Genomic DNA, 26662 nt, shown 5'->3' with positions numbered 1-26662 from the left:
AGGACATACTGACATCTTGGAACTGGGATTAAGTTACATCATAATCAAAATCTACTAAACCTGTGGGAATCTCCTCATCATCTCTCTTGCTGGGGTTATGAGAGGCATGGCTCCCTGAGTAAGGAATCAAACATTGTTTTTGGTGATTGACTGTTTTAATGAGGATGTTTGAAGACCCTCAGATGCTTTAATGAAGGAGTTGCTCAAGTGTAGCCCTTGTCTAGACACAGGTGACATTCCTGTCTCAAAGGTGGCAATACTTTGACAGTACTGTGCCTGTGGTACATAAATTGGTTTAACATTCTGTATTATTAAAATGGTGGCACTCATTTCTCCCATTTAATTTTCTAAAAGACATAATTTACTCCTTTCTTATCTTAACAGCACTTGAAAAGAAAAGAAAGTGCAAAGGAGGTGTTTCCCTCTATTGGCTCATCTTCAACATACCTCCCTCCCATTCTGCTTCCTCCTTATAATCCCCAAGTGAAGATGAGTAGCCTGCTGCGAATATGGCGTCTCTGACTAGTGTCATTGCCTCCCACCAGTCTGAGTGGGTGTCCTTCACTGATGAGCTGCTCCTCCCTGTTAACCCACGAGGTAAGCTATCTCTGATTTTCTCTGAACCTTGTGAGACTTTCTTTGTTTGAATTAGACCAATTACTGTCATATATCTAGCATCACAGAGCTTGCCTTCTAAGTGGAAGCAGTATGTGCAGAGGTTGAATTACCTGCTGCTACCCCTATGTAATAGGAGAATTTGCGCCAAAAATGTAAAATACTCTCCTAATGTGAGATTTCCTTAGCATAGATCTATTACAGGGTTTGGATCTGTCCTTCGAGATTCAAGGCAGTATCCAACTGACCATGGAGGAACTCTCACCTATTATAATTGAGTGCAAAACTATGCTCAGTGTTAGTCTAAAAACTACATTAGGTGAAGGAAATTTTTCTACCTACATATAGTGGCAAATTTTACATATTTCAATAAAAACAATGAAGTAATGGTGAGTCCTACCGATCTTTCTATTTTGTCTCTATTTTAGGTAGCACTGAGGAGCCTCTGGAGAAATGTTTTTCTTCCTCAGATACCTCCTCAGAAGAGAACCACAATGCAGATGGAGAACTTCAAGACCTCTCCCACACAGAGCTGGAAGATGCAGCTGACCAACCCAAGGTGGATTTTGCTGTGCTTGGGAACCATGTGTGCCCCAGTGCTGATCTGTCGTCATCCATCAGTGCTTGGGTTCAGTTTGAAGATGCACCGTGGACCAGTGCTCCATCGATCCACCCACAAGCAGGTGAGGCAAATGCATGCAAAGGTCCATTCCAGTAACATAACAGAATACAGTGAGAGCCTACAGGATTTTTTCCTTGCTCTTTGATTTCTCAAAGGTTGAACTTTGATTAGTTTGTACTGTATTTTAACATAATTACTGTTACCAGAGTTTCAAAAAAGGCTCATAATTTCGTTCTGAACTAGCAGTATTTTCTTTTGTAAAGAAAATGAAAGGCTTCTGTGATTCATTCTACCTATGTCTTGACTCTGGAGACTGCCAAAATGCATTCATGGGGAAACAGCATAATGGTGTTTTCAGTAGTGACATTTCTTGCGTACAGGTATGAACAGCCATCTAAAAAGTCTGAGCCGTGTTTGCCTCTGTAATCTGGAACTGAAAGAATGGTGATCACTGTCCTCTGTGGTCAGAGTCTTTATCTACTCATAGTCCCCATATGGTTTTTGCCAGAAGCTTAGTGAGACCAACAACTAGTGTGCCAGTGCCCATCAGTACCTTCTGCTGTCTTTTGATGCTATGATTTAGCAGCTGGAGAATTACAAAGACAACCGAAGTTGACCCTAATGCCAGGACTGCATGTACTTTTCTTCAAATGTAAAAGTTCTTTCTGATATACTTTAAACATGCATGCAAAGCCTCTGGCTTGCCTCTTCAGCTTATGCTAATTGATATGACTATATGAGCTTCTAGCTTTTCTGTATGAACAGACTTCTGTCCCTCCTCGCAGGAGGCTGTGGAGTAATTGCCCAAGAAAACATTAATTTACTTTTTCATGTTTAAATTGAGATTCTCTCTTAATAATTCCACTTTGCTACTGCTAGTTATTAAAGCAGTTTAAAGAGTTTTAGCTTTACTTTTCTCACTGAGTCCATCAAATACTCCCTGTGACGTGAATAATACTTCTGTCAGAAAACTTGGATTGGCAACTTTGGGTTGGGTTTTGGGTAAAACCCAACAGTTTTCCATCTGCTCTTTTTATGGGTGCTACAGACTAGTCCATTTGAGACAGTGGTTAGACCTTTGTGCAGGAGAAGTGCGTGAATCTTCAGGCAAAAAGAAGTTTCTCTTAAGCTCTGTTTAAGACCTTTTTATCTTTATATTTATTTGTTGGTAATTCTTCTTAGTTGTAAATACTTACTGATCCTGGTGATGAGGAGAGAAGGAAGAGCACCCGTAACTGTAAATCTGTAAAACTGAGGTGCTCTACGTCTCTATTATTTAATTTCATGGTTAGGTGATTCTTACTCATACAGATACTTTTTCAAATGGAGCTGTTGGTTGCTCTGACACCATATTTCCTGCCTAATGTTGTGATGTCCTTGTTCACTGGAAAACTCTAAGTGCACCTTCTTATTAGATAAAAAAAAATTCTTTGCTCAGCCTAAATAAAGCTAGCCATAACGACGAGACTTCCATAAAACTAATTTCATAGTGTATTACTTGATTTCCTGTCCTTAAAGGGATGTGGCCCAGTCTTAAGGTATGTGCTTAGCAAAAGCACTGCCTCTCGGTTTGTGTTTTCAGTCACAGGGGCCACTAGGTTGTAGGCAGAGGTCTAGGATATCCAAAAGAGGTGATCAGAGAGGACTTTCCAAAAGCATTGTGGTTTTGAAGAAGGCACCCATTTGTTCCCCTGTAAAGGCTTGTCCTAAGTGATCCATGCCACTGGAGGGGTATTTACACACTAACTTTTAGCATCCGACTGAGATTCATGGAGAAGGATGGTTCCCCAGGCAGTCAGATCAGGATGTACGCCATGTAATCCTTGCGTGGGAGGCTGTTATTCTTCAGCTGTATAGGAAGCCTAAGGAGGTGATGTGGATATTTTAAAATCCTTATTTATGAGCTAGTCCCACTCCTGTTCTGGACCCTGTATTATAAATGGCCAGCCCAGTGCAGCTGACAGCCTCTAAAGGGAAGGTCATGGGGCAGAAGAGACGATAGCTCTTTGTCTCTGGCCCTCTACTCTGAGGGGTGTTTGACAGCAAGAGGTAGGATAAACTTCAGCCTTGTTGTTCTCGATTAATCTGCAGGTCACGTCTTTTTTCTGTGGGCGGCAGCAAAGCTGGAGACTTTGTGTTATAACCACGATACGCTGACATGCTCAGTGGAAAGCCTGTGGTGACAGCAATTATTCATTTCCAGTAGCAGACAGCCCGCATAGGAACAATAGCGAATAGTCAGATGGGGAGGGAAGAGTATAAAGGCCAAGTATGGACAGACGGATCGGTGTGAGAAGGATGGAGATGTCTGAAATCTGTTTCCTGTGCAGGCAGCTGTGAAGAGCAACGTCCTGAAGGCTCAGCACCCCCGGCCGCATTCCTGTCAGGGCTCCAGCGCTGTTAGGAAGTTGTCTGTCTGTCCATGCTGAAGCAGCTGCACAACTGACTAGATAATTACCCACGCTAATGGCCAGGCTGCCTGGAAACACACTGTAAAAAGGGCTTGCAGAGTGGCATTTCCAGAGTGCCGTGACAGCAGAGGGGATGGGCCCTAGGAGAGAGAGATGCTGGCTTACTCTGGCCTTAGGGCTACAGTATTTTTGCATAGGTTCCCCTGAAAGCAAATCTTTGTCCCAAAGTGCTCGCAGTCTAAAAAAATAGTAATTTAAAGACAACTGCCATTTAGTGATTATCCTATAGGAAACACGTTTAAAAGAGAACCAAGGCTAATGCTGGACCCTTGTTGTCCTGGGAAAAGTGAAGACATTATTGGGGGAGCAGAAATTAGGGAGACTGATAGCAAGAAACAGGGATGAAAGCACAGGCAAAGAATTTGGAAGGTGAGAAGAAAGGTCAAAACCTGAGGTATAGAAATGAAAAGCACCCATTGTGAGCCTCATTGTGGAAATTATTTTTATTTAGGACATTCTTTTAGACCCTTCATTCTACCAGGTTCAGGCAGAGTAAATGCTAGGCAAAATCTTTCTTTCAAAATATTTCTGCTTTTCAGGTTTAGGCATAGATAACTGACGGCTGCCAAATCATGTGGATTTCTCCCTGGGAAGGAGTAACTCTTGAGCGAGGCCACAAAAATACTTAGTCACAGAAATGATGCATTGTGGTGCTCTCTTTCCCACTTTCCTTTTGCTGGGAAAAGAAGAAATTTGATTTTTCTCATAGTTACTGTCAGGCTAGTCAAACTCATCAAACTGATACTGCAAAAGTGGAAAAATGAGATTTTTAGGCTCACCCAAATGCTCCTATCACAAACATTACATAATCTGTAAATAATCACAGCCAGATGGTGACATAACATTTGCATTTGTTACACAATGGGCCTCCAGCTCGCAATCTCATATTCTATCGGTGTTAGCTGCACTCTTGAATTCAATGAGGTATTCAGCAAAGCACCAAAATTAGAGCAAGGCAAGATCTGTTACATCATGTTACACGCCCCCCCTGCTTCTTCCCTAGAGCTTTGTCTGGTTTTAAATGGCTCAAGTAACTTGTACTCCTACCATCTCCCTTGAGAGGCTGTCCCACAGTAAGGCAAATCTCAATTTAACCATTTTGTGCTGTTCTATCTGAAAATAGGAAGTAAATGCAACACAAGATCAGCAGCTGAACACTAGACCAACTGTGATGCTGTCCTAAAATCAGAACAATCTGAGGTCTTATGTGATAGGAAAGGAAATTATGCTAACAAGGTTGATTGTAATACACTGTAGGGATCAAGGAACGGGTCCTCAAAACATCAAAGAGGAATGAATGCTTAAAGGTAAATCTGCATATTAAAAGCCGATCCATTGTATTAGGAACAAACACGTCAAGAAAAGTAAAATGCATGTGGAAGGAAACATTTTTCAGTTTGGGAAACAATGAGTTGATTTTCAGTATCCTACACATGTTACAGGATTTGCATGTTAGGCACAGTTCTGGCACTGGTCTTCCAACATAAACAGATATCTGAGAAATTCCTGCAGCTGAAAGGCCATGACTCTGCATCTATTGACGTTAGAGACCAAATTCCAAATTTGTAGGAAAAAAACCCTACCTCATTTAGGAATTTGGTTTCAGCACGTCCAGGAATCTGGAGAGCAGCAGGAGCATCTGAAGAGGGACCTAAACATGTGTAGATGTTTACTTTTGCTTGTCTTGCTTTTTGAGATTGATAGATAGTTGTTTGGCTCAGCATAGGGGAAAATGCGCTTTTACTAGTTCCAGGGGTTAGTGTTGGGGAACATAGAACAGTCATAGGTGGAAGTTGACTGTAGTAAGATTTTAAAAAACATCTGTTGCAGAAAAAGCTCTCTATGGTTATGGTTTTCCAAAGTACAAGTCTCTTTCTTTAGAAAAAACAAATAATTATATTCTTCCAAAGTGGCATAACTTATCTGGAATAACATTAATTTGCCCTTATATAGAAGTATTCTGCAACACTATTCCAGTAGTCAGTCTCCCTCTTAGACAAAAATTTTTTTTGGAAAGCACAAAACAAGTTGACAGTATATGAGTTATTACATCTTACGTGTTTCTAAATGAGCTTGTGTTTTTCATATTGCTGACTGAAAAAAAAAAAAAAGAAACACTTCAAATCTAAGATCTTATTTTATAAAAAACTCCACAATTTCTAGAATTCCAGATATAAAACACACTTAAAAAAACCTTGGCTCTTGCTACTAGTTCACGTATGGAGCTCAGCTTTTCAGCCTGTCCTGTGTGTCCAAATAAAGCACTCTGTCCGTCAAACCAATTTCAGGTGAAATTTTAAGGGTGGCTTTTCAGATGCCCCATGCCATGTTTAACAAAAGGGCTGAGAGAGGGACTGACAGATGATAATCATACACTTGTCATCCTTTCTCTACAGGCATCAAACACAACACAGTGCAGAATTACTGGAAGGAGAAGTGGGGAGTTTTGGTCATATCACTCTAACGCAACAACTGTCAACGTGTGCAATAAGGAGACAGATCTCCTGACTTTCAGCTCCTCGTCCTTAGGGATGACTCTACTCAGAAGCAGCTCAGTACATACGCTCACAGCTGTACAAATATAAATATATTAGTGCCTGCTTACCTGAGGGTGCAGTTACATAAAATAAATTTGCGCTTCTCACCTGGCAGGGCAGGGATCACTGTTTGGATATTCCCTCTATGCACACAGCAAGGTTTCCATAATGAGGTGGTGTCCCATCACACCACTTGGATGGATTAGAGAGAGGTAAATCCTCTTTAACATTAATTTGCCATTCTCTTCCAAAGTATCTGTCATCCTAATAAGGGTTGTGTATGTATTACATGCTGAGAAGAGAACCTCTGTGTCAGTAGTTGTTCTGTAACTGCAAGATTTGGGGTGCATTGAGATCTTTTTTGGTTTAAAAGATAAACATAGATGTACTAACTTAGAAAATAGTTATTATGCTGACATTAAATTAGAATTAGTCTCTACCAGTACACCTTTCCTTAGTTCAGGAAGATTTTTTTACCACTTTTTTTTTTTTTTTTTTTTCCTCACTGGAGTCACCCATTGTTCCTAACATTCGAGTGATACTGTGGGCAAAGAGTATACAATACAAAGAGTATACAATACAAATTCATAGCAGTGGATGTATAAGATTATGTTCTGAACTCTGGATGGTGGTTAGGCAGGACTTAACTGTTTGACGTGCAAGTCTGGCAAGTGAGAAGAACAGGATTTTTGGCCTACACTGAGCAGAAATGTTATGCAGTTTATTCAGATTGGGGCACTCCATTCTGCATGTTCAGAAACAAACGCCATTTCTAGTGCACATCAATAGGTCAGTTTTGGTTTACTTTTATACTCCTCCTCCCACGTAGAGCATTCCTGAGATGACGACTACATTTGAGTGGGTGTCACAGATAGGGAATGCTTAATTAAATATAATAAAACCACCTTATAAAAATCTGTGGTACTATAAAAACTCCACTGTGTTGCACAACACAGATATTCAGATCTTGTCAGCAGTGGCAGAAACATGAAATCTTCCTGTTCTGAAAAGTCACAGCTTCTGCAATACTTGAACAACAGGAAAACATACAGCTGCCAGCAGTATGGGATCTAAGGCAGACAGCTGAGTAGTGCTGGAGGATAACAGTGCCAGGCACTAGTTAAGTTGCTGTGCGTTTGTTATAAAATAACTGCTGTGGATGTTGGAATTTATATTTACAGAGTCTCAGTACACTGATATAGCGTGTCATTGGCGTAGTTGTGATCTTCTGGAAGATTTCCCTATAAGTCTCTAAGCAATACATGTTTGTTTTCTGCATCCAGTGTCTCCATCGAAAGCACCCAGCTGGACTTCCCCCTCCTCCAACTCTTCTGAGAGGCAAGCCCATGCCTCGGAGAGCAGCTGGACAACCAACTCAGAGGACACCAGCAGCCCAAGCATTGCTCCCTCCTACACAGATCTGCAGTCAATTAATACTGAGGACTTGACCAGTGGTGGAACGTCTGCAGCAGATTCAGCTGGTAAGAGGGAAGCCTTCAAGCTTCCATCTCGATCTTTTTGATGCTCCTCAAACTCACTGCTCAGAAGAGAGCTACAGGGAACGGATCCAAAGCAGAACAAAGTCAAGGATTAGGCAGACTAACACTTTGTTCTAGTTCAATTCCCAAAACATCACACCTGGATTTGACACACCCCTGATACGTGCAGGCTCCCAAAGTAACAGCCAAATGCAGCTATGTACCTGTTGGTGGACTTGTCTGAGTGAATTGTTGGAGCATTTCTGGTTTCCACATCAGCTTAGGCTGATCTAGGAGCTAGTTCTCAGTATATTGTGGGAGAAGCTGCATGCCGTTCCTGAACTTCTGTGCAGAAATTTTCTTAACTCGCCAGTGTATTCAGCTGAGGTAGGTCCAGCTCTGCATGCCCCTGTGAGTGCCAAGACACAGATCCAGGCTGCTGGATGCATTCCTTGCACGCTGTGCTTTGCACTGTTACTGTAAAGTAATGCAGAGAGAGTGTAGGAGATGACAGAGGGTGGTTCAGTAGCAAATTTTGATCATTTAAGGATCCTTTATCTGACCTTGTAGGAATCTATTCAGATGGCATCCTGACTGTGGAAAAATGTGCTGTGTGGCATTGTAGCTCGTTGCTCCTCAGTTGTAGTCTAGATAATCTCTGAAGCAGGAGAAATAAAGCAGAGTGGTGCTACCTGTGTCGTGCAGAGTTGGGATGACGAGAACTCCTGAATGACAAAGCAGACTTTCAGAGAGCGTAAAAAGAGGTGGCATGTCAGGACACAAAAAGGAAGAAAAATACACAGCTCCAGGAGGAAGCACCTGCAGTATGTTGGAAGCTGTTCACTCCAAGCTGAGGAAGGTCCGTAGCTACCCAGTTTGGTGATGAAAATTGATTTGCTGGTGTCATGATAGGTCAGACGTGAGGCATGTAATGTGTTTTCTCTCAGGTGGTGAATGTAACAATATGTGTCAAATAAGATCTGTTTTGGGAGAATGGACTTCCTAAGCCCCACTGAGGTCATATGTCCCTTCCATAAGAAACGTATACGTACATCATCTGAAAAGAGTATTATTTGATGGTTCAGTGAAACTGGGTTGGACATCAAGGCAGGTTCATAAACAGCAGCATGGTAGATACTGGCTGGGTGCTTAAAGCAAAGGATTTGTGGGGAAGTAGTATTTACTTTGGATAAGTAGAGACCTTCCTTCCTTCAAATCATACAGTTACCACAAGTCTGTCTGACCGTTTTTATTTTAGAATACTCTGCTTGTCTGTACCTCTGAGTTTGGAAACCACTGGTAGAAAGGTAGAATAGGCAAGCTGGCATAGTGGGCCAGCTGTTTGGATGCCAGCGTGGGCATCAGTTCTGTTCTGATGATCACATGTCTATTAGGGTGAAGTGTAAGAGTTTTCACCTAGAGTATGTGCTGGCTATTGCTGTTTTGTTGATTTTGTATAGGTTGCCAAAGGGTGGCTGTTGTCATTGGGACTGTCTCCACATGAGCAAAGGAAATGAGGGATGCCCAGTTCATATATAACTTTGCATCATATAGAGAAATGAAAGGCAAAAGTGCTGCTGTATATCACTGGCATACATACGGAATTATTTGCTATATATGGCCAAAAGAGAAGTTGATACGTCAGTAAAAGCTTTGTGTGCGACCTTCTTACTCTTCTTTCTTTCCCAGTCAGTCACAAACTGACATAATTATTAGCAAAACAGGTACAAAAAAAATCATTCCAATCACCTATAAATTTTTAAAAGTAAAAAAGTAGGTAATACAGGCAAGGCTGTGTCATTAGCTAAAACATAAGATACACTACCTTAGTGGTACTGGAACTTGAAGTAAGAAATACATTGAGTCTTCCTGCCTCCAGGTATGGAGTTTGCAAAAGGGCAGCATGAACAAAGCGCATCTGTTTGTTCCTGTTCATGGGATGGCTCACAGCCCACCCCTCGAGGTGCCTGCTGGCATCGGGCAAGGTTTGTGGAGGTGAGGGAGCTGAGGACCTGGTGGCCATGGAACTCTTGTACAGTTCTGGCTGCTTTTCTGTTGTTCGTTCTGCCTTCATCCCACCCTCACAGTGCATAAGTGGACAAAAATGCATGATCACTTTCTTCTCTCTTTCCTCTCTGCCCCTCTCCAGAAATTCAGTTATTCAAACGTGACTTGATTCAAGCATTTGATTTGCATTTCTCTTCTCAAAAGACTGGCTGCCTCAGTCTGTAGTGGAGTTTGAAGGCTCCAAGGCTTTTTCCAGGCTGAAAAAGATTTGCTTTTCAATCAAAAAGTGCAGCTGGAAGATGCTGCACTTTATTGCCTGTGCTAGTTTGAACTCTGGCACCAAGAAGCCTTTTATATTCTCTTCATCTTTGTCAGCATGGGGGGCTATTTTGGCCTGCAGCAGCTAGCCAATAAATTCGGGTCGAGTGATAGCAGACTGCCCATTTAACGTGGGCATGTATCTATGGTTGTAACAACAAGTGCTTTACAACAGCTGGGGTTTCACAGTGTGTGTGAAGCTGTATTTGGTGCTGGTGAAGTGGCCCGTTGCCTCAGAGCTTCCTATCATGCATCGCCATGTCACTCAGCTTGTATCAATGAGCATGGAAAGAAGTGGGAACTTTCGATGTTTGTGCTGTACTCTGCAAGGTAAGTAACACAGGACATCTCTGTTACTGATACAATAGAAGTATTTATTCATTCTGAAGCAGATGCCTGTCTCAGCTTTCAAAAAAGGTTAAATCAAAAAAGGCCAAATACCTACATGTCGGAGGAGCAAGGGAGAGGCCTTCTTGTAGCTATGATTACAGACCTGGAAGCTCTGGGATCTGTTCTGAGGTTGTGCACAAATACCTCACAGCTTGATTTGGATTTCTGCATTTCACCATTCATCTCTAAAATCATTTTTATTTATATAAATTAAAATTAAATATTGACTTGTATACAAAATAAAAATAATTATATATACATTACATATATTATATATAATACGTATATAATAAAATAGATAAGATATATATTTGCATAGATCATACACCAGATATTCTATTATAAATTTAATAGCATATATAATAAAATCTATCAGTATTATATAATAATGTTCTCTGTGTGTGTGTGTATATATATATATATATAAAAAGCTGATTAGCCTTGTAGACATAAGTTCCCTGATAGCTATTTTAGGTGCGTTGTTGCTAGTTCTGTTGTTGTTTCTGTTATGATTTGTGTCTTAGGAGAGCTGCAGCTACGCCGTGTTTGATGTTGATGGTTCAATTTGCTGACCAGTTGTTCTGTTTGGCATTCTCCTGAAGCTCTGGGACTATTGGGGTACTGAGGAAATCGCTGTTATTATTTTCTGAGAACATCTGCATGTTTGGAGATAGAAGGTTGCATGTGTGACTCCTAACTGCTCAAAATCCAGAAAGTTAATAAATAACACAAGGAATTAATTCCGAGAATGTTGTTGTTTTCAAAGTAAATTGCATGGTTTAAGGGGATTCTGCTGCTTCTATTTTAAAACTTGGAGATGACAGTTCTGGCAAGCTCAGCTCCAGCTATTTCTTGAAGGTAATGGAGGGCAAGCAGTAACTTTTCAAACCTTTTCCTGATGTTTTTCTGCAGTAGTTCTCTTACAAATATTTTTTTCTGTAACTGTAGTCAGCTAGATACTGAGTCCTGGTATGACGATTGCAAGAATGGCATTCTGTATGTTTCAAACAAGCAACTTTGAACAGATTATACAGCTGTGCAGTGTGTTTGCACTGAATGCCAGAAACAGGCTACAAGTATATCTGAAGATATTCCATGTTAATTACCAGAGCAAGGGGGAAAATAGCATATGCTGATGGTTACCACCTTCCACCCAAAACTGCACTTCAGTTATGCTGTGTAACTATTAAGCAACTTGTTCTGGTGTCCCAGACACATGAAAAAATTTGTATGTGAGAACCTGCCAAAGCCAGCTGGAGAGACTGCAGAGAGGAACATCGAACCCGTGCTTCAAGGAGGAGGGGACTCCACAACACCATGAGCAGATAGCACCTAACATGTTCTTGCACAACTCCAACCTGTAAGGGCTAAATTCAGCACCAGAGGCAGGGGTTTTTTTTCTTCCTCATGTTCGATACCAGCCACCAGCTAGCAATTCAGGAGTTTTATATCCTAGTTGTCATCCCATATTTTTCTCAAGGCATTTCTAATTTTTTTTACGAGTAATGCATTGGTAGGGCAGAACTGGGAAGCTAGGTCTAGATAATTCATAGCAGTAGAAAAGTTTTGATCCCAAATCAGACCCTGTGTATTGGAAATCGGCTCCTCTTCAACACTTCATGGCCACTTTAAGGAATCCACAGTATCCCAGTGACCTCTGCAGCAGTGTTGAATCCTCATCCCTGTTTTGCAGTGAGGGAGCCTGCAGCTCAGTTGTGCAGGGTGGACCTAGGTGAAGCAGAAATGGTCTTTGCCGTATAGGCTGGCAGTCTTGCTCTCTGAAGCAGCTGAAGATTGCAGGTATAAGCAGTGGGCCAGAGTCACTGTCTCAGTCCTTCCTTAGGCAGGAAGGAAAGGCACAGAAAATCTGTCAGGAGGAAGGGGAAAATGTTAGAATGAGGAAAGAACAGGTACAACAATAGAAATAAACTTCTGCTTATCTATTGAGTAGAGAGAATTACAAAATAAGCTTGGTCTGCAGTCATCTGATTCATAGACTTTAAGGTCAGAAGGGAGGACTATGATATCATTGTTATCATCTAATGGCCTCCTGCATGTCTTAGGCCAAAGAACCTCACCCAGTCATTTCTGCACCAAACCCATAACTTCAGTTTGAGATATAGCATATCTTGAGCAAATATCTCCATAATATTTTTCTAATTAACATCAACTGCAGCAAAGTTTGCCCCTCTTCAGCCATCTCCAACCCTTCAAAACTTCAGTTTTAAAAAGGACTGTCCTAGTGATGATACTTAAAGCAGAATTGAGATGTCACTGAGCTCAGCTCTGCCAGCGCTTGTGTCCTCAGCTGGAGCTAAATGCGGTCTCCTAACCTCAAAAAGTTCAATATCTGCCTCATCTATGCCCCAGAAAATAACACTGATTAGTTATCTTCTCTATTACCCTGCCTCCCAAAGAAGAGTGGTTGAAGCTGCTGTAGGACTATCAGATTCTTGCTTTTTCTTCGGAACGATGAGGAATTTAAGGGTGCAGGAGGAGGGGATATAATATTGCTCTCATAGCAAGAAAGGAGTTAGAAGAAAGCTCAAAAGGGTCTGCTCCTACTAATTCCTACCAGGCTGAGTCTTATGCTGCTTACTCCTGTGAATTAATCAGGCCTCCCTTGCTCCTCCGCATTCTGAGAACACCAGGTCTAAGACAGGGAAGAGGCAAAGTGTGAGACGAAAAAGTGGTAACATGAAAGAACTGACTCTGATTTTCATTATAGCTTAGAAATGTTTTAATTAAAAACATTTTTATTAAAAAAAAAAAAAAAGTAGTTTTGCTGTTTAATGGAATGTTTTCTTGCCTGCATGCCGGCATAGAATCAGTTCTGATCTCATCCATGTCATTGGCCCTGTGCTGCAAACAGCTAAAGGAGCATCTCTTAGTTCAGATGCTGAGTTTTCTCCTCATGGCTATTCTGAAGTGCAGGCTACAGTAACTGTGGATTTGTAGCAGGGTTATACTTTGTTATAAAAGAGCTAAGTGCTGAGCCTACGTGGTATTCTTGATGAATTTCACTCTTTCCACACCTATTCGCTGATGGTTTTACATAGTCAGATCAGCTGAAAGGAAAGCGGACAGAATTCCAGCCCCAGTCATGGGAATGACCTGCTGATCTCCCCTTATGTATGCAATATCCCAGGAGAATAGATGTGGGTAGTTGCTTTGTAGTTTATCCCATGCCAGTGAGGCAGAGTCGGTGGTATGGAGCCCTCTATTTGTGTTTGTAAGGCTGTGATTCCTCAGCCACAGTGTTTACATTGGCTCCATTTGCTTTCTAATGCAGTGCAGAAAGCCGCATGCCTATGTGATAAGCCAGAGGAGTTCAGTAGGAGATTTTGCAGCTGGGCAGGACATTTCAGTTTGAAGCTTAACTGGAGATGGAACACTTAAGTGCAGCAGCTATCTGTGATTGCTGTGTTGAAAGAGGAAAGACTAGGTTTGTTTGGAGCAATTCTGCAGGATGCTAAATAGCTTCTGATCTTAAAACTGCTGGGAGGGAAGAGCACCAAGGCATCTGCTGACATCCAGCTCCTTCGAAGTGGAAAACATCAGTGGCAATCTTCAGCGGCCTTATCTCACCTTTTGCATTCAGTTCCTGGCAGCATGCTGCTGTACCACTGACAGGAGGCAAAAATGGCACTATAGTGATATAGTAGCAGTGGTGCAGCACTGTCCCAACTTCATGCTGCACGGTTATGTAGCTGGTGCCCCACGGAGCTGGCTGCACCCAGGGGAACCCGATTCTGCAGCTCTTGGACAGCAGTGGGGTTCACTGTGTGGAGAAATTACACACCTGAGAACTTGCATTTTCCACGATCAATTCTACGTGGCAGAGAATTAAGCAAGGTTTCAGCAGTAGTACTAATTAACAGGAGCTGTAAATCATTTCATGTGCTCTTAATTAGAGATCCCAGTTCTGTGTGGAATTTCCTTTCTGAATACGAAGGGGCTGAATAGAATTGGCAGTGTAAAACAGCAAGTGAAAAGGCTGGCAGGAGCAGACAGCAAGTAAGAATGAGAAATTTCATGATGCCCAAATGCATGGATTTGCTTGTTTCTCCCTTACTGTGATATCATCTGAAACCTAAGAAAGGCTCAGGGGATCACTGGACTACGCAGCACAGGAATTGGAAAAGCGATGATGAACGCCTTTAGGGGATCAGTTATAGAGCCGTCTTCTCAAAGAACAGTGTGGGATAAAATGGGAAGTAGGTTTGTTAAAAACAAGAAGAATGTAGGAATCATTTAAGCAAAATCTCCAGCTTCTATGTTGACAATGGGGTTTTTTTGTGCCCACTTAGAAACTTTTTGTAATTATTTTTAATGTCCATTTTTATCAGAACTTCTGCCTCCTTTATCCTTTTATTTGGCCCCAATGTTAGGGAAAAAATGTAACACTTTCTGCTCTTTCAAGCCAGAAATGAACAAAGTTGGATGAGAGTACTGTAGGGAGATTGCTGATTGTATGTCTTTACTTCAACATCTCCATTTTCTAGCTGATCTACCATTGATCAAACCAAATAATGCTGGAGCACAGATATGACTTGAGTCTTGCATAATGAGCTTGTTCATCTGTTATTAGAAGCAATTTGTTCTTAATTGTCCTTATGTTTGACAGATGAGACTGAAATCCTCTGCCTAATCTTAGAACAGATGTAAACTGGTATTTGCATTATGACCATGCTCGTTACATGAGAAGAAGAGGAGACTTCACGCTACTTTCTTCATTCTGATCTTGGTTACCAAGAATGAGAATTGTGATCCTGGATTTTGTGATGTGGATGCAAGTCCAATTTACTTGTCGTAAACTTCCAAGTGGTATTGCAGTAAATCTCGTGGAGACTGATTTGAACTAATCACTTAGGATTCAGTTTTTAAAAACTATTTAAAGTGCTCAGCACCAATTGTAAAGGAGTCCAGATCTGGATTTGGCACCTAGAACTGCTTCCAAAATACTCAGGTCCCAGCTATTCCTATTTTGACATGGCAAAATTTTCAAATAGCTGCAGCTCAGTGTGCTCCTCTCCAAATCTAGCCATTTAGTTTAGTGCCTAAAAGGAGAGTAGAGATCCTGTCAACATACGTCCTGTAGCTCTGTGTCCTCACGCATATTACAGGCTTTGTAGAAATTATGCCATTTAAGTGCAGATTTTAGTCACCAATTTATTGAAGCTGGTGTATTTTCACATGTAGACATTTCAGAGAACTTTAAACATGATTCACTTAAGATCATAGGAATGGAAGCTATTTCCCAGGACACTGGTGTAAATGTATTCATGACCATTTCCTATCCACGTGTTCCTGTGCCAATATTGTCTTTCAAATAGCTTTTTGCCCTCTCCAGTGTAAGCCCTTTAATATAGTTATACAGTGTAATTATATCTCTCTCTCTTTTCATTTGCTAAACTGAATGCGACAAGCTCTTTAGTATTCTGGTTCTCCATTCTCCTCCTCATCCTAGCAAGCCCTTCTCAGCTCGTGTTCCTGTTTTTGAATTAATTTTTCTTGGATGTGCTGCCCAAAACTCTGCACAGACTGAGGTCTCACCATAGCCTGATATAAAGATATTACTGTTTCCCCATCTTCTGGAATTCTATCCTTGATACATCCCAGGATCTTATTTCCTTTTGTGCTAGTGCATCAGGCAAGTACCTTTTTGCTATATTCAGATTGACTGTCTATATCCTAGATTACTTTCTCTCATACATAATTGATGAGTTCCTTCATTATAACAAATGTATCTGTCCTTAAATGCCTGATTGTGAACTTTATACTGTTTATTACATTTCATCTTATTTCTGTTACTCCAGTCCTCAGGATGAACCACTCCTTCCAGTATGATGTTCAAAGCTTCCTTTATATACCCAGTTCCTCCTAATTGTGTGCATTCAGTAAATACCATTAGCATGTTCATTTCTGTGCCATGATCGTTATTTGAAAATATGGATAAACATAGTCTTAATCATGTAGTCTTAATCAAGAAATTCTACTTGTAGCTGCTCTGACCTATTTGTCTTAAAACTCAATGGCTGTTTTCCTTTTAGCTTGGTTTTTACTTTTGTCTTAATACTGGTATCAGTCTCCATTTTAACTCCTTCCCAGGTGGCACCACATTAAACACTTTTTCTAATACAGAAAGATCTGTTTTTTGTCTAGAAAATCTGTTGTCAATGAAATCTGTGAGGTTTGGCTGGAACAAACTACCTCTTTTAAAGCTAGCTTCCATCCCCTTTTTTCTTAGGCTTTTCACTTTTTCCTTCCAAAGTCTTGCATACTATTGCAGTCAGACTTCAGCCTTGTATTTTCTGAAGTAATTTTTACCCCTTATAAATATAGTTACTATATATGCTCTTCTCCAGTTGTATGGTACCATCCCCGAACACATTCCTTTAAAATCCTTGTGATGAAAGCTGTAGTTACATATGTCAGTTCTTTCAGAGTTTAGGAAGGGAGCTTGTCAGACCTTCTGATCTGAGCACAGTAACCTCTCCAAAATGTTTTCTTACCTCATTAATGTTAATTTCCATTTCCGCTCCCTCCTTTTGGTTATCTAGCCTGCCTGCTGTGCCCTTATCACTACGCTCTGCATCATCATTCCTATTAAAGAGCAGCGGCAAAGTATTCATTAGCTTTGGCACAATGTCTAGATGTGTTAATGTTTAATTATCACCACAGCCCCACTTCCTTGCTCTTTATATATGCATATATGTGGTTTGCTTTAGCTCCAGTATGTAACATTACCACTAAAGATTATTTCTGAGACAGGTAGGGCCCATTGAGACCCAGCTTTCCAGGTCAACTAGTCCTGTATTGGCTTTATTGAGCTTTTATCTTCAATAAGAGTTCTAGTTGTAGGGGAGAATTAAACAGCAAGACTGACAAAATAAGTAATCTCTGTAACAAACAAAAATATCCCTCATTTTGGTGGCTTAAACATTAGACCAGGGATGAAGCTAAACCTGCTTTGAAAATCAAAAGATTAGAGCAGGATCCTTTTCTGTCAGGTTTATGTGCTGATTAGTGCGTGCATAACTAAACTAACATTTGGGAGTGAAGGGAAGAAATTAATCTTCAACACTTGTATTAGTGCAGTGGCACAACGGTATTACCGTATACTGTGCACACTGGTCAAGTGAGGAACATGAGGAGAGGAGTTGGAGCTGGGCAGGGGCGTCCGATGGTGGGGAGAGGGGCTCCGTGCGGATCTGGTGTGCCAGGTTGCTGAGGACGTGGTCAGGAGTCCCTTTTCACTCTTCCTCTGCTTCTTTTCCCCTCCTTACTGCCTTCTGCTTCACCATGCCTGAGGATACAGGACCTGTCTCCACAGCATCCCATGCTTGGCTTCTCATAGTGGAGGGTGGGAGCAGGAGAGGAGTTGGGGCCAGGGTCCGTTTCCACTGCAGGGAGGGGAGAAGCAAGGCTAAGAAAGATGTGGAGAAGAGCAGGAGCTGGAGGTTTTCTGGTCCTCCTGCTGTTAAGGGTGTGGGAACTGCTGTTTGCCGGAGAACCTCCCACACCCTTGGCAGGACTGGGGCAAGGACCAGAGGGCTGTGGCAGGTAGGAATCGGCTGTTGGGGGCAGAGCAAACAACCTCCGTCTCTGGCACAGGGCAGCCAGCAATCTGCCATGCCTGGCAGTTCAGTACCGTTGGCTGCCATTTGCTTTTTGCTTTTAGCTGGCTTTACATATGCAGACACAAACATGCACACTGGCACTTGGAAGAGGCATAAACTCGCTGAGTGTAGACTGTGAGATTGTAACATCTGTGGGTGCAACTGCCTGCAGGAATCTCCTCACTGGTTGAAATCTTGCTGTGGATAGCATTTGAGAAGGTAGGTGCCTGTAACAGACACCTTTTGGCTCCAGCCCTAGGGTTTGTTGCTCGTTTTCACAAACACAGTAACTACAAAGTGCACTGTTTCCTGAAACATTCTAAGGTGGATTTTTGAGCAATGGAATAATTTAATGTTTGAGCACCATAAACAGATAACTTAACACTTAGGTGTCTTCAATGCTCCATACCAAAAGTGAGAAGTAAAGTGTAGGACAAGAGATCAGTGGTTACTAACAAAGGGTAACTCATAATATAAAATGAACATGTTGAAGTAGGCGTTTCAGCAAGTAGCTGTTTTGATTATTATCTGAAATGCAGATAATGTGTAAGCTTAGACTTGCCACTTTCCCAGGTTTCAGGTTATGTTAAAACGGACCTTTAAAAGTCTTGGTTTTCTGGCAACATGAAGAGAATGGCTCTCCACAGCAACACTGACATGGCCAGAGGGAGCAGGCTAGCTTTGAGTCTGTATTCAGACTGATCTGATAGATCTGTGAGTCTTTTCAAAAGATGGGGTATATGCCATACTGTCACTAACTGCAGATGTCTGATAGTAGTTAAAATAATCTGTACAACTATCTGTACAACTCTGTCTCTACATGTCCTGGTTTCGGCTGGGACAGAGTTAACTTTCTTTTTAGTAGCTGGTACAGTGCTGTGTTTTGGATTTAGTGTGAGAATGATGTTGATAACACTCTGATGTTTTAGCTGTTGCTAAGTAGCGCTTATCTTAAGCCAAGGACTTTTCAGTTTCCCATGCTCTGCCAGCAAGCAGGTGGGCAAGGAGCTGGGAGGGAGCAGAGCCGGGGCAGCTGACCTGAACTAGCCAAAGAGGTATTCCATACCATGGAACGTCATGCCCAGTATATAAACAGGGGGGAGCTGGCCGGGAGGCGCGGATCGCGGTTCGGGAACTAACTGAGCATCGGTCAGCGGGTGGTGAGCAATTGCATTGTGCATCACTGGTTTTTTTTCTTCCCCCCCCCCCTTCTTTTGTTGCATTCCTTTTCATTACTATTATTATTATTTTTCATTATTACTATTGTTAGTATTATATTTTACTTTAGTTATTAAACTGTTCTTATCTCAACCCACGAGTTTTACTTTTTTTTTCCTTTGCTTTCCTCCTCCTCACCCCACTGGGAGGGGGAGGGGGAAGCGGCTGCGTGGTGCTTAGTTGCTGGCTGGGGTTAAACCACGACACTACACAAAGAATAGGTACCTAGCACAGGCAGCTGCCAAGCTTTAGGCCATTTTCCGTATGCTTTTTTTAAGTATGTCCCAAATCTAAAATGAATCCTTTTTTTCTGAAAATTTTTTATGTGGTTGCATAATGGTGAGTGTGGTGCTGAGATATACGTGTTCTTACAAGAAATGTGTGGTAAGAAGAGGGTCAGTTTTGAATGAAGTGAAATAAATTAATGTTCTTGCATAAGCACCAATATTCTTGATTCTCTTCACCAAAACATATAGCTTGGTCCTTCTCCCGAGAAGCCCAACAGAAACATTCGTTCGGTGCAAAAAGCACAACGATTTCTATGTGGTTGTGCCTGCTATGTTCTGCCTCCACTAAACATGCATTTGTATGCTTTGTGGTAGGCATGAGTCTTCGGGAGGGATCGGGATGGAAAGGGAGCACATGCTAGCGTGCAGGGTACAGAGCAGCACATGGGCCATCCGGCAGAGCAGACAACTGGGGGGTGTTAGTAGATTTGACACGCCAGCCAGCATGCCAGCTTCATTGCTTCGCTGCACTTCAGGGCAGCACAGCGAGTTGGCTCTGGAAGTGGGACACAGGGTTGGCCCAGGGTGCTTCTCTGTGCCTCCTCTGCGGCAGGCCCTTCGTCAGCCAGCCAGAATTAGGATCTGGGTGGGAAAGCTTACACAAAAGAAGTAGGGGGACTTTACTGGAGGCTTTGCTTTCATGAACCCATCACTCCTCCTCCCTCGGATTGATTTGTTTGTTCAGGCTTGGTTGCCTCCAGCAACGTATTATTAGTGTGAACTATGGTGTATCCTGGGAGACCTGTAGGATTCCCTGCAAACCTTTTGAGTTCTTCGTCTCCGAGGAGGGAGAGACACAAAGGCATTTCACTCTGTTGACGCAGTTGCATGTACATTGTTCCGCTTCTTTGAATGCTGGTGTGTCTCTTCGGCAAACGCTGTAACTGGACTCCACAGTCTTCATCTTGCTTCTTCCTCTCAGTCAGTAGAATATATTTTTCTTGGTAAAGCCACCAAGCTGCACTGCTTTAAAGGCTGTGTTTGAAACCATGCTTAGCTAAGGAGGTTTCAGCAGGGCTGTGCGCTTGTTATCTCTGTACACACAGGTCAGTCCTTGCTGATGGTAGACTTCAGGCTTTCAGGGTAAAGCTGGTCTTAAGGTAAACACAGATTGCGTCATTCATGAGCAGCTTTCTGCTTGATTTAGTATGGCTACAAAAGTAGTGAAGACACAGTGACATGGATTAGTAACATGGGTATGTACTCGGGGCTCTGCTAAGACCATATATCTCTCCTAAAATCTGTGCCACTGCAAGTTCTTTAGATATAAACAGGTGTTATGAGAGCCTCCCCATGGTGTGGTCAAACCCTTCAGATATGCTTTCCATTTCTGCTCAGTTTGAAATTACAGGACCAGAAATCTGCTTCAGCTCCTTTGGCTGTTCTGTGTCCTGTATGTCACAGCATAGTTAAAACATCATGAAAATCACTTGATTTCCTGATTAGTCACATATGTGTCCAGAGATGGACAGTGTCAGATGAACTGATCTCCCATAAAGGTCAAGGCAGGTTAGCTAAGAGAGGTCAGTGCTCCAGTAGTTAAGGCATCAACGCCAGATGGCATCTCGATAACAGAGCAGAGTCAGTCAGAGGCAAGGCACATGACTGTTCCCACGAGAGTGATGCTGGTGGTAATGGGGGACTACTGGGAGGGCGAGGGGGTTAAGGAAATACAGAGGTGTGTCTTGAGCGTGATGTACCAGGTGGTTCAGTTAGCCAGAGACTTCGATGCTGAAGAGCCATGCAGTTTCTTCCCTGTGCTCACATTAAGGCTGCATGCATTTTGCAGGAGTTTTCACAGTGAAGGACGCCGGGCGCAGCTGGTTTCTAGAGGCTGCAATGCAGAGCTGTGGGCACGCTCACGGCCGTGCCCCGTGCCCTGCAAGGCTGCCCTGTACCTGTGTGGAGCTGGCTGCTGCCTGCAGCTGAGGCTTCAGCTCTGCCCTCCATCCCCCTGCCAAGCTGCTCCTGGCCTGGTAGCTTGGGGCGAAAGGGTTAGCTGTGCTCTGTTGAGATTGACAGTCCAGCTGCGTCCACAGAACAAAACCAGTTTGTCTCGCGTGTCTGAACAACCCAAACCTGAACTAATGGAGCAAACAGGTGTGAAGGGAGAAGGGTTTTCCCTGAGCCAGTAGCTCTTTGTCTGCTGGACAAAGGAAAAGCAGGTCAGTAGGAATCAATGCATCCCTCATCAGATGGCAGGGAGAGGAGTTGCTCTTCAGCGAGCAAAGGCACTTGAGATTAACCCGTTAATTCCCAGGGCTTGCTTCTGAGGAGATCTCAAGTCAAACAGCATGGGACCAGGTCCTGTCAGGCTTCTCCTCTCGGACCTGGAAACCCAGCTCAGGTGCCTCTGGATTTCTTTTGCCAGGGAAGAAGTGAGGAGGAAGGAAATACGAGGATAGATGGCTAGGCTGTACTTTTTCTGCGTTTGAATTCTTTCTTACTATGTTAAGTAGGGAACAGCTTTAATCCACATGCTACAGCCCATCCCCTGTTTTAGAGAAAAGTTTCAAGGTGGCTCTTGAGCCTCCTGGCTGCCAGTACTTTCTGAAGAGAAAAGGGAGCCAGCAAAGGCTTCCTGGTGAAAGGCAGCTCTGTTTCAGGTACGATAATTGTAAATGATACTGCCTCCTTACATGTTCTTGCAATTTTAAGGAGAAAAAGCTATTTTTCACTTGCTGACCTTTGTACACTTCTAGAAAGACTTTATATTCTCTCTCTGAGGTGACTGTTATTTCATGATACAAAGTTTATACTTCAGTTAGTGAAGTCCATGCAGTGCTCTGGGATCATTTTGGTTGGAAACTGCCATGTTTTATGTAGACAAGATCATAAGTGAGGTCATTCTTTTCCTCCAGAATTGCCAGCCTTATGCATTTACTAGATTTTAGTGAAGCACTTGTAATACATTTTCTGAACAGCCCAACAGCCTGTCTGTTGTACAAACTGCACTGAAACACCATCTTAACAAAGCCAGGTAAAACTTCTACCTGTGTGGGCTTCATCCAAATTTCTAGTGTTGTCCAGGATTTCTTTTGCTATGTTACATGACTTTTACATACCTATGATGCAGAGAGATTCTGGGCAGAGATAAAATTTTGCCTTCAATTGCTGAAATCTCTAAAATACATCACCTAGCTCTAAGAAATGCTCTTTTACCCACAAGGTCGCTTTTCCCTTCCTCCACGTCAGGATTTTCTCTCTTCCTGTCCATTTTTCCTCTTGTGGGTGCTGAGTTACTTCTATTCCTTTCCAATTTAAAATAACTTAAATGCTTAAGAAGTGCGATGCAGGCAGTTTCAACTTGTTCCTAGTGGGTGAACCTGCTGCATGTTGCCTTCTGGCAGTGAAGGTAAAATGGGTAAAGGGACTGTGATTCCCCTTTACTTGGCAGAAGCCCACTCTGCATGCAGAAGAATTTCTTCATATTCTGCTTGAGAACTTAAATTGCTGTTCATTGCATAATTACAGTAGCACTGTTGCAAAGTAATGAAGTAATGGTACTCTCTGAGAAAATATGTACCAGTTCTAGCAGTAGCTAATGCTATACTGAAGTGCCCTGCAGTGTCATTTAAATTTAATCAGTGATAATAATTTTTGCACCTTACAGGAATCTGAAACTGCAATGTTTTTTGAGCCGTTTTCTCTTTCTGTATTGTGCTCTAGGACTTTGGCTCTTGTATCTGGTTTTCTACTGTTGCATTAGAAAAGTGTGTTATCTTTAAAATTCAGTTTTCTGGATGAAAGTTTTATGGATGTTTTCATTTTTCAAAATTCATTAAATCATTCCCCCACCCCCCAAAAAAAATCTTTATTTCCTATACTCTAACACCATGACTCTAGTCCCACTTAAATTAGCATAAATTGGGAAAATGCCACTCAACTCAGTGAACAAGTTTTGGAGGCAACTGATGACTACGCTTAACAGTGTAATCGCCTACAGTGCCCCATGCAACATGCTAGAGAGCCACATAATACAGGCAAATTTGCTAGAGTCGCAGCAAACATGTCATATAACCAAAACGAAAGTGTAAAATAAGTTCTTGTTCCATTTTTAATCTAATTACATAGTAATCATCGGGAGGTAAATATTCCTCACTATTTTTCCTCAAAAATTTAAGAACCTAACACTCCTTTTATATTCCTTTAGTTTTTTGTTTTAAAAGTCTTCAACTCAGAAAATCACAGCTCTGTTTGGAAAATGCTATATTCTGTATTTTTTCATATAAATGGAGTTGGCTTTGTGATGTGTTTAACGAAGTCAGTTTCCACATTGACTATGTGCAACCAAAAGGGAAGATGTTTAAAAAGAGGAAAACATGATGGTGAATATACAGAAATGTTTAAGGTCTCTAAGCTGTATGCTGAATCTGCCAGTATAGTTTATTTTAAAGTAAATTTCAAGTTAACACCTGTACAAAATGGTGAGCAAATGGTGAAAATGGTGAAAATACAAATTGTTTTGAAAAATAATTGCTAGCATCACTAAGGCAATGAACTACGGCCACGGCATGTCCCTTGCTATCTCACTGTCCTCTGTGATGAATGGCAGGACTGTTGATAATTCACTTTATTACTAGCACTATAAGGATAAAGTCATTTTGAATTCCTGTGATGAGGTAAGATGGTGGGAACAGTGAAGATCCTCCAACATAATTTTCTACTCTGTGGTTTCTCCCACAGAAGTTTGAATACAAAGGCTGCCTTTATCAACTGCATGTTTATTTTCCTCAGCTTCTCATACTTTGTAATTTGGCTATGAATTTTAAAGATCATCAAATGGAGCAGAGATTAGAAATTAGCACCCTTTGTGTCCTATAGAAAGCAGAGCAGCCCCTCCTCTTTAGGCACTGCAGAGTTCTTTGCTAATAAGGCTGACTGAAAAGTCTTCATTAAACTTCATGTTGCTGGGTTGGAGAATTTATTTGGCCCCATCATCCATTCAGACCATGACCTGGGCAAATCAACCGTGGTGCCTCAGATGTGAAAAGCCTTTGTTTGGCTTCTCGCGTTTTTAACACAATTAGTAGCTCTGCAGCTCGTCTCCTTGGGCAAGGTAGGGTCAAGCAGCCCCTTGATGTAACTACTGCGCTCAAGGTAAGTCACTTGGAGCATCCCTCAAGTGATTCAGTAGCGTGTGATTTCAGCCCTGTAACTCCCAGTCCCATGGAAAAGAGTGGCAGATGAGGATAAAGCTGGTTACACCCAGTTGTCATAATCACTCTGTACTGTCTGTGCTGGCAACCTGCTAGGAAACGTAATAGGCCAAAATTTCTTCTAAATTGGTGTAAAGAAACTCGGTTATGCAATATGTCTGTCATTAGGGTAACTGAGGCTTTTCTCCACTTCCAAACACTGTGGTCCAGATGTTCACAATCTCTTTTTTCAACCAGGAGTAAGTTATAATAGGTGTGACTTCTATGTATCATGGCAGACTACATATGAGTCTTTGATTAAAAATCACCTTCCACTTGAAGATAAAGTTATTACAAATAATACCAAACAGAGCAGACAGCTTTTTGTAATAGACATTAAAGCCTTAGGAGTTGTTTCACAAATATGTAATTCCTTGAGCATGTCGGAGTTTGCTTTGCTCCAGAAGAATGAAAGGCCAGAGTTTTAAATTGTATTTCTTCATCATAAATCCTGAGGATGATGCATTTACTTTGGCACTGGTTTTGCTGCTTCTTCAAATTAGGTCTCTGTTCCCTTCAGTGTTACTGCACTGGAGGGAGTGGTATGATTTCCATTCATTATGGTCAGGAGTTGATTTCAGGTTTCTTCCTCCAGGCACTGGTTGAAGCCTTTCCCTTTTCTGTGCCTTAAAGTCACAAGGCAATGGAAGCATGCAGCAGGTGAGCCAGGGTGCTCCCTCTTTCTGTGTGTCTATGCGTATAATTATATATATTTTTATATATGTGCGTGTGTGCATGTATACATGCTCTTATTCGTAGATTCTTGCAGGACATCAAACAAAAATCTAAGTCGCCTTTTTTGTTGGAAGGGATGGGCAAGCATCAGACAAACCCAACTGAGTGGCTGTTGAATCAGATAGGTCTTAACAGTGCTACAAATAATACCCTTGTCCTACCCCTGGCTTTCTGGCCCACCTCCATCCCTCTCTACACACACAGATCCAGGTCTCCTCAGCCCGTAGCACAGATTGCTTTGCAGCACCAGGAGAACCATTTTCTGTCAGGTGGCATCCAACCAGTGTGTGAGGAAAATAACATTCTCAGACTCTTCTGAACCAGCCTCGTCTTTGAGGGGGACAGAGCTCCTGCCTGTAACTCGGAGTCGGAGAAGGGCTTGGTTACATGTGATAGGAGATGCATCCAAAGGGATCCATTTCTAACCACAGCAAGGTTAGTGTGGATTTGAATGGCAGGCACGGTTAGGACGGCCTTGGGGGTGAAGGAGGCATCTCTGAGAATTCCCAGCATGAGAACTGGACCAGCTGGGCAGTGGTCTGTGGCCTGTGAACTTCTCTACACACTCTTCTTCTCACAGACCTTAAATGCTAATTGGCAAAACACTGCTTCAACCATGTGGAAGCATGTAACAGGCAGAAACCCATCTGGGACCATGTCTCATAGAGCTCCCGGATATTAGTGAGTTTGGCTGTTCATATTTTCAGTCATGAGAAGCCGTATGTAGCTCTGACTAGTGCCTGGATTGAGCCATGTGTTATATAGCTGAGGATTATCTGGCTTTCAGTTAATCTTTCCTCGCAGTGTATCTTGATGTCTTTCATTCCTTATGTGCTTTTTTTGCTTTGAATATATCCTGGCCTAAACCATCTTGTCCTGCCAGGATGGTACTCCAGAAACTCATTCTGGGCCACTGAGCTCTAATTTGGCATCTTTTCCTCCCAAGAAGAGGATCCTGGGATGCTTCCTGTTCAGAAGTTGCTGGTTGCAAGATAAATTATAAACACAAGCCAAATGTGGCTGACAGGGGATTGTGTTCAGCTGAATTGTACAGGCAGGGCCTGGTTCCTTCTTTCTCAACTGCTGCAGGATGAACACAGGCCAGCAGTGACAAGATACTGCTTAAGAGCAAGTCCTTATCTGTTATCTATGTTTCAAATGCCT

The 26662-nt window shown here is 42.1% G+C and overlaps 1 protein-coding gene across 1 annotated transcript in view; it reads left to right on the top strand.

Moving 5' to 3' along the window:
- The first annotated feature begins 410 nt into the window (after nt 1-410).
- STON2 (stonin 2) overlaps nt 411-26662 on the top strand; it is a 60064-nt gene continuing 33812 nt past the window's right edge. Inside the window, exons 1-3 of the mRNA XM_050897315.1 lie at nt 411-597; nt 1044-1298; nt 7529-7726. Coding sequence (XP_050753272.1) covers nt 510-597; nt 1044-1298; nt 7529-7726 — 541 coding nt within the window. The 5' untranslated portion in view covers nt 411-509. The remainder of the gene's footprint in view (nt 598-1043; nt 1299-7528; nt 7727-26662) is intronic.

Source organism: Gymnogyps californianus, chromosome 5, assembly GCF_018139145.2.
Source record: "Gymnogyps californianus isolate 813 chromosome 5, ASM1813914v2, whole genome shotgun sequence".
Taxonomy (NCBI): Eukaryota; Metazoa; Chordata; class Aves; order Accipitriformes; family Cathartidae; genus Gymnogyps; species Gymnogyps californianus.
This window is presented reverse-complemented; position numbering and strand designations above follow the sequence as displayed.